Source organism: Tenebrio molitor, chromosome 1 (genome assembly GCF_963966145.1).
Source record: "Tenebrio molitor chromosome 1, icTenMoli1.1, whole genome shotgun sequence".
Classification (NCBI taxonomy): Eukaryota; Metazoa; Arthropoda; class Insecta; order Coleoptera; family Tenebrionidae; genus Tenebrio; species Tenebrio molitor.
Window position 1 is genome coordinate 24806670 of NC_091046.1, and position 9488 is coordinate 24816157.

A 9488-nucleotide genomic window follows, 5' to 3' on the forward strand; every position below is an offset into this window, starting at 1 on the left:
AGGTGTAGAGTTTATCCATGCCAGAACGACTGTGGAATCTGTCCATAGAAATTGCTGATCAATTTTGACATTTATTGTTCGTAAAACTGTATTAAATATTCGCGACAAAATTAGGGCGGCACACAACTCCAAGCGTGGTAACGTAACAGCTCGAAGAGGAGCCACACGAGATTTAGCGCAAATTAAATGAACTTGACGATTGCCACTATGATCGGTTGTTCTTAGATGTAGCTGCGCCTGTACGGGACTTGATTTTATTATGTTTCTGGGAATTTCGATTTCGATTAAGTGAGCGAGTTCTTACAAGATCCTAACCCATGCACAATAAATACTTACAGGTAATAGATCGTCCCATCAAATTTTCAAACTCCAGCATACTGGCGCCACAAGACCCAATGGATCGAATTCCTGGGCAGTTTTAGACAGGATTTCGCGTTTTGTTAGTCTTTTCGGAATGTCACAGCGTTTTACCTGATACCGTAACGAATCGTGATTAGGATTCCAAAAAAGCCGTAACGTTTTAGTGTAAGCATCCTTATCGAAACTGACGTTGAGATTAGGCCCGTGACTATCTGGAATTAATGAAGGATGATTGGCGGCCCATTTACGTAATAAGAAACCACCATGAGCTAAAATTTGAATTATTTGATCTCGTAAAGTGATTAGGTTTTCAAGTGAGTCCCCTCCCGTCAGAAGATCGTCTACGTAAAAATCCTGTTGAATTGCTTTAGCGGCTTCCGGGTACCGATTTACGTTTTGAAGAGCTAGTTCTTTAAGACATCTTGTTGCTATAAAACTGGCCGGTTTTGTACCGTAGGTTAGAGTGGTTAATCTATACGTGTTTAGCGGATCTTCGGTGTTCTCGCGCCAAACAATTCGTTGATAGTCAGTGTGATCGGAATGTATTTCTATCATGCGGTACATTTTAGCTATGTCCCCGTTTACGACGTACTTATTTAAAAGTTCTGAATCTCAACAAAATTGCAAAAAGCTCTGGCTGGATCGTAGGTCCTGCCATGAGATTGTCATTTAGACTCAATCCATCAGCTGAGCGAAATGACGCGTTAAAAACAACTCTTAACTTGGTCGATGTAGAATCCTTGAGTACCGCGTGATGAGGCAAATATGTACAGTTTAGTTTATTTAATTCGCAACCCGGAACTTCCTCCATGTGACCCAAGGAGATGTGATCCCGCATGAATTGCACATAATGTGATTTTAGTGTAGGCCTTTTGTTTAGGTTTCGTTCCAGATTGTTAAAAAACTTTACAGCAGTATCGTGGTTTGACTTGAGAATTGGAGGATCATTTTTCAATGGCAGTTTAACAAGAAACTTTCCGTTTGTTTGTCTGCACGTATTTTGAACAAAATGTTGCTCGCACATAATCTCTTCATTTGAAAAGCATTTTTGTTCGGAAGCGTTGCTGCATTGTTCTAGTTCGAAGAATTTTTGCACTTGGTTCTCTAAAATGTCGCTTACCGATGTTAGAGAAAGCGAGCAGATGCTTGAGCTATTGTTATTGTTCATATTTAGTGACCCACCTGCAATGAAACCTAAATGGGTATTTTGCAGCATTAGTTTGTTATGGTTCTCAAGTGTTATTTCTTTGCGGTCTTGACATAAAAGGTTCCGAAACAAATCAGCCCCGATAAGTAAGTCTACTGATGCAGTTTCTAGCTAGGCTAGCTGTAATTCCTTTGGAATATTTATTGCAGACATATTTATGGTCACCAGGGGAAGATTTTCGGTTATTTTTATCCAAAACAAAACAACTTAAGTTCGCCGAAAACTTATTGTACTGAGATTTGATGTTTACCTGGACGGCCTGTTTGATGTTCGTCGAAATTTGACCAATTCCGCCCACGGTTATATTTACATTACATACATCTACATTTATGAGACTTTTTATTACGATCTTCTATGAGAACGATCGCGGTTGATAACAAAATAATTGATGATTGGGACCTCATAGAATGAGCGTTTAAACTTTCTACCTGTGCTGGTGTTTCATTGGTTTGCGTGATTTGTCTTTCTTTATGAAGCAGAGTATTGTAGCTTTGATTGCATTTACGGCATTTGAATTTGGACTGACAGTTGTTAACAAAATGATTGGTTCTTAGACAATTAAGACATAACTTCAGGTTTCGAGCTTGAGCGTTTCTTTCCTCTACATTTAATTTTAGAAATTCATTGCATTTTTGATTGTATGATGGTCATTTTTACAAAATGTACAGTGTAGTTTGTTTGTGGCAACATGAGATGTAGTGCTTCGTTTTTGTGACATATTGTTTTTTGCATTATTGAGATTCGGATTGACGTTTGATTTGGGGTGCAATAGATTTAAGGATTCCAACAACTGACATTTCCTTTCTAAAAATTCGATCGTTTGACCGTAAGTTGGAACCTCGTCGGTTAATGTAGCCTGCCATTCTCTTGCAAGATTGTCGTCTAATTTGTCCACAATTATTACAACTAGAAGAGCATGCCAAGTATCAATCGGTACTTCTAGCTGTCTTACCGCGGCAACATTTGAATTCAACGTATCTAAAAAAACACCTAAGTGACGAATGCGAGGCTTTAATTACTTGGGGTGCCTTTGTGATGGCTATTATGTGATCGTGGACGATCAGCCGTTTGTTGCAGAACCGTTTCTTTAAGATATCCCACGCTACATTATAATTTTCTGATGACACCGTTAATGACTCGACTGCTCGCAAAGCTTCACCAGATAAACATGATCGCAAATATTGGAAACGTTGACAGTTGTTTAGCATGTTGTTTTCGTCTTCAATAAAGGATTTAAATGAATTTTGAAATGACAACCATTCCTTATATTTAGCAACCAGTGAAAGATTTTAAATTTAAAGTTGGCAGATTCAATTTGATTGATTGATCACGATTAGAACAATGTGAATTAGCGCTGGAACAACTACCGTTACCGTTCGTTGTGGCCGCAGTGTGCAGTGGAGGCGTCATTTGTTCAATTTTTGTTTGAATTGATGATAGTACATATTTTGACTCAATTTCGACGCGGTCCTGAGTCTGCGTTTCAATAGCTGTCGTTGAAGAATCAAGTAATTCAATTTCAGTCTGTACCTCTTCATAATTTTTGAATGTCTGTTCGATGAATGTTTTTTTAAATTTTAGTGGATTTACATCGTTATCATTTGATTGAAAGTTAGCAACAAAGTTTTGAATACGCCAAATTTTTGTTTTTAATGAGGTTCTTTTCTTTTTTAAAGCCTCTAATTTGGCAATTGATTAATCTAATAAGGATGTCTCGGGCATAATGATTGATTTGATTTACGTGGTCGAGATGAAAATTTGCGAAATTAGGAACAATAGAAATAGTCGTACGTAGTAATGTAGTTTGGAAGGAAAATCGAAAGGATTGAGAGCCACTAACCTTTGTTGATGTCTTGAGTGATGATCGCTTCGCTGCTACCCAATTCGGTGACTATTCGTGCTGCCCTTTTGCCCTTGCTGAAGCTGACGAAATCGTTGCTGCCCTCTGGGTGTCGAAACTGCTTCTTGAATTGTTGATGTATGTATGTACCGGCGTTGGTCAGTTGGGCCAGGCGTCAGGTAGAGGGATTAATTTATCGTTCAGTTGGGCCGATCATTAGTTAGGGGTAGGATTATAGCGTTATTTGTAACCTTCTCTTCCTATGTTTATGTTCTCGACAGCACCAAACAATAGTATATTTCAAACCAAGGTAAGAAAGTGGTTTCTTGCAGACCGCAGGCAAAGATTATAAACCGAGTCGTAGACGAGGTTTGTAAGTGCCTAAGGTCTGCAAGGACACTTTCTTAACAAGGTTTGAATACAATTTTTTTCCCTACCGGCACAACTTTGTTGAAAAAAGTCAAAAAAGATGGTTATATTCGTGATTAAAACGAAAATTTTGAGAATTGAATAGTAGGCTGTGTTATTTGTTTAATTAACTTGTCATCGCATTTGAAGATTTGAGGTTTGTTCGAAAATTTGATATAAACAGGGTAAAGTAATCTACCTACCTAGCTTATCTGTTTATTTTCCAGATTATATGATTGACCTACCAACTTACTTCATTGAATTGGCTTTCATTTATCAATAACTTATTTCACTTTTGACACTTTTGACATTTGTATTTTGGTACAGTTTTTCCATAAACATTTCATGATTAACTTTCTTACCTTAGCGAGAAAGTTGAATTTTCTCACCTCAAATGAGGTATCCACAGCCTACATTTCTAACCGGTAGGGAGAAAAATACTTTATTAGAAGTGTTGCTGTATTGCTATAGGAATAAATATTTAAAATCAAAGATACAACATAAAAAAAAATGCACGGTGTGGTGCGCTAACTCTCTTTCGCTCTTATATATCTTTAATAGTTACCCATATTTGCGGCCACTTTTCCATAAGCAACCGTATTCCATCGTGTAGAGAAAAAAATAGCTTTAATTTGATATATAATTTATGAGGATACGTTATGAAGGTATAAATTAAACAGAGAGGTACATGTTTACACCCGGTTGCCAAGCGGTTGCGGCCAAGTGAGAAATGGCAACCCAAACTTTTCAATTTCTTTTTGTAATATCTAGTTGTTAAAGGTGGTTTTCCGGACTGTTTGTCACCATGTAAACAACCTCATAACGGCCGGAGTCCGTTAAGGGTGTCCGTTATGAGCGGGAGCGGCCGTTATGAATGACTAAATAACTATAGCAACGTAGATCTAAACTTTATTTTTCAACTTTTTTACAATTGGTACAATAATTAATGTTTAATGTTATGGGACACACCTTGAATTAATCGAAATCCGTATGCCACTAGCAGATGTGGACGAGATCGAAGATGATGCTTCAGACTTTTAACACCAACACAAGCGCGATTTTGCAGGGAATAACGATGACCTCACTTGCTCTCCGGACATCGGGAATATCTTGATTGCGATTTTTTATTGATTTCAGTCTTTTATTTTCAACGGAAAGTTAAGTGTTGAACAAATCTGACAAACAGCAGCAAATGTAGACAAGATCGAAGATGATGCTTCACAATTTTAAGACTAACACAAGCGCGATTTTGCATGCAATAACGATACCTCACTTCCAGACATCGGGCATATCTTGATTGCGACTTTTTATTGATTTCATTCATTTATTTTCAACGGAAAGTTAAGCGTTGAACAAATCTGACAAACAACATTGAAACAATTTTTTTGTCACAAACAACGGTTGACATGACGACGTCCTCCGCACACTTATTAATCATTCGATTTTTTCGATGGCGTTGAAAAAAATGTATTTCAAAAAGATAATTGTGAACGAATCGTAGAGATATTACAAAAACTATTGTACAATACACGTCCGTTAGGGCCTTTACTGCCTCGCCAGTATTATTCGACTCGCTCTGCGAGCTCGTCTCACAAAATCTCTGGCTCGGCAGTAAAGGCTATCCTAACGGACTTCTACTGTAAAATACTATTACACATCTCTCTTTGAAATGACTTATAATTTATGTAAAAAACAAGTGAACGAACCTGTTTGGGAAAAAAATATTTAATTTAATTTTAATTAAAAAATACTTGCGGCCATATTTTGATAGGCAACCCTGCAGAAACATATTTCTCTATTCATAACTATCTATAAAAATTTTGTTTTGATTAAAAAACAGATGAACGTAGAAATCATGCAGTGGGATCTTAGACTATCAGATGTGGTCAAATTTAAGAGCATTATCTCTCTGGCCCAACTGCACGGTCAACTTAATACTCCCCCTGCCCTCCCGTTTAGAGTGCATTTCAACGAGAGGTACACAGGCGTGGCTACCGAGATGCGCCAGATGTAGGGGAAGGGCGACCCAAAATCGAGTGCATTGGCGTAGTCCAGTTTTATTTTCGTTCTTCCTTTCATAACACAGAAAATATCAGATTTTCACAACCGGGAGTTGTATGATATAAAAAAGAAGACGGTAAAGAACAATAACCTGGCTGTGATTTGCGACAAAATGGCGATAAATCAGCTGTTGGAATGAAATTCCCTAAAAAGTACAAACTAACGCCGCTACTGTGTAGGTAAGCCACGCCACCATAGACCGAAACAGATTTCTGCGCAAGTTTATAGACGTGTACCTCTCGTTGAAAAGCACTCTACCTGCGTCGTACTTTTTGGCCCAACTGACACACGTTCGTATGTACTACACTTGTTATTACACTAGACGACCGTCGTGTGATATGGATTTAATCATCCGGCTCGAAGGACCAAAATTATGTACGATTAATCACTGTTGGGTGGTGATATTAGCCGTACAAATAATATGGTCGTCTTTGTATAAATACCTAAAACTTGTATAAATTTAAGACAAAATGTTGATGTACAAGTGTTAAGTACCAAGGATAATGGTAGACTCTGGCTTTTGCCGCTATATCCCGACTTAAATAAGGGTAGGTGATTTCACCCCTCTCACAAGAGAAAGTAGGCAGGACTACCTGCTACAGTACCTGTTTCTAACAATAACGTTCAAAACTACATTATTTTGTACAACTCGTTTCCAGTACTCGGTTTTAGTGACTCGTACGAGTTACCAGCATCGTGTAACGCCGCCTTTTTGGATAATCCAACTTGCTTTGGATAATGATATTACTCAATCGTCGGTTGTTCGAATAGACAGTGAATTTTTTTATCGATGAACCATAGGGATTTACATGGTGTAAACTTTATTTCGTGTTAATGGTTTTCTACTGCTGATTCCGAAATTATTTTTCGCACACTTTTAGCTTACTTAATTTTTCACAAGTTTTGATTTTTTTTTTTAAATATTGTTCCATTACATTTTACAGGCAGAATATAGCCTAAGGGAGTCCGTTTCGGCTTAGGAACGCGAGGGTCGAGGGTTCGATTCCGATCCAGGGCGAAATTTAAAAAAAAGCTATATTCTATCTCGTGATTCGGAAGCCACGTTAAGCCATTGGTCCCTGTCTATTGAGTTGGTCATCATGCCCCTCATAGATTTGTAAACCAGTCCTAGACTGTGAAACAAATTTTTTATAATTTAATAATTTTAACCCATTTTTAAATTTTATTAAAGATAGTAGGCTGTGTCCACTGACATTGAAATAAACTACAAAGCTCTAAAAACATTTTAACCCCTATTATTAAAACATTTTCCAATTCGAAAGATAAAAAAAAGGTCCCAAGAAAAAAATTATTTAATGAAACATTTACAACCTAAATTTTAAATTAAAGAGGTGGACAAATATTTTGCTATTTTAAATGCTCAGATTGTTTGCTAAAAGCCGCTAAATAGTAATTAAAAGGTCTATTTTGTAAAATGTAGAGAAAAAACGATATCACTATTTAGGGACAACCGTTTGGAGAGTAATATCGACAGTTTTAACGATTTTAGCAAATCGTCTTGGATCAAAACATAACGATTAGTCTTTAATTTTAAGTTGATTAATATTATTCGTACCTAACTTCACTCATTACAATAACCAATCGCAATTGCTCGACGCCAGCGTGCGAATTTTAAAAGTTGACTTTGACGTCACTTGAAAAATATAAAAATATAAAAATACTCACTATTAGAACATTTAATACATGAAAATTATTTCTATTAATGAACAGATTTCCAAGATATAAAGGATGATTTGCTGGGGGCGGAACAATACTCACAAAGGTTCCGTCAATGCAGCCAATAACTCCAGGAAAATTATAATTTTTGAAATAACCAGTTTGTATTGTGATTATTTCTTCTGGGGTTCTGGGAAATTTTACGCACTTACCTATTTCCCAAATATCTAATGATAATGTTAGTAACCTGATTGTTACTGTTACTGCTGTTACTGACTGCAGATTGAGAAAACTGCAATGTTGATCTTTGCCAATAGATTTTTGGTAGCTTCCATGAGAAAAAAAGTGTAAAGCTGCCATAAATTTGGTTTTTGCTGAAATTTTCGTAGCCCTTTGTCTGTCTTCAAGATGATTTTAAATTTGAAGAAATATCCAGCTGCCTCTCTACTCAAGCGATAATATTTTTTAATAACACCTTAATATACCTTCCTACTTTATCGAAAGCATGAAGAGAATTTGTCAAATAAATAATAATAACGATATCATTCGAGAACAACGACTGGTCAAGGGACTCTCGTTTGTTAACGATATAGTTTTAACGACAAATCGTTCAACAACAACTCGAAAATTTTTACAAAATACGTTTTTATAGAAATGTAGTTATTTCAACGATTATCCTTCATTATCCGAGAGCCGGTTTCACCAACGCCAGTTAAAGTTAACTGTAGGTTAAAATGCTTCGTTACTTTGGTTACCTGTTGTTATAACAATGTTTTCGTATATTTTAATCTGTAGTTAAATTTAACTCACGTTGGTGAAACCGGCCCTTAATCATTTTCGGAAACGGTCGAATAGTAAAATTAATAAAATCGTGAGGAAGTTCCTTAACATTGACACAGAACATACGAGTAATAAAACACAACAAAGTCAAATGTGGAGGCGATTAGCACTGCACTAGAGATATTTTCATATTTGATGGCGGAAACAAAAGACTGAGAAATGTCACAAATTTCTATTGTCAGTGTCAAATTTGTCAAAGACGTTCGTGATTTCCACAGAAATGGAAATTGGCAAGAAGAGAGTTATTCATCCATAAATTCACCATTTAGGGCCATGATGTGTGTTTTTCTTGGAAAAAAAAAACACGAGAACATGTATAAAATTAAGTAAACTACAGGGTTATTATAAATGATTGTAGTCCAAGTAGGCGTAAAAACTGAATGTAAAATTTATGGTTGTCGTTCCACATAAAAAAAAATCAAAATGATGTGAATAAGTGGGTACACACCGTTCACACACGGGAGTTAAATTGGGTGCAAAACAACTCAATATTTTTAGGATTGCTTGCAAAACAACTCAATATTTTTGGATTCAATTGTTAATTTAAGCCACGTTTTGTATAAATGGGTTTATAACCAAACACAACTGTCGCTACTGGTCCAGTGAAAATCCTCATTGGATGATGGAACACTATACACAGCATCCACAAAAACTTAATATCTTGGCTTGTATAATTGGTCACCACATAATAGGTCCATACTTTATACATGAAAATTTGACAGGAGATAGATAGATACCTAAAGTCCTAAACCCATTGCGTGATCACATTGTACCTGACATTGCACATTTATTTCCGGATGAAGATCGACAAGGAATGGCAAACCGCAATGGTTGGTGTCAGCAGGACGGCCCTCCACCACATTATAGAGTTGATGTTCACCTGTTTCTAAATAACATATTTCCAGATCGTTGAATAGAACGTCGGGGATCTATTGAATGGCCTCTCAGGTCGTCTGATTTGAGTCCCCTAGTGTTGAGGATCTGCTAATACTGGTGGATCGGAAGGTGGCTGCAAGTCTTAATTTTTTTGTTGATGGAACACAGTTTTTTTATGTCTTTATTTTAATCACTACTCTATTTACAATACACTCACTC

General features: G+C 36.6%; 1 protein-coding gene across 1 annotated transcript; it reads right to left on the minus strand.

The window, feature by feature from the left end:
- Positions 1-354: 354 nt before the first annotated feature.
- Positions 355-924, minus strand: LOC138122240 (uncharacterized). The gene has a single exon (XM_069036418.1). It carries the CDS (start codon positions 922-924, stop codon positions 355-357), a length of 570 nt encoding a protein of 189 aa, XP_068892519.1.
- Between the last annotated feature and the right edge of the window lie 8564 nt (positions 925-9488).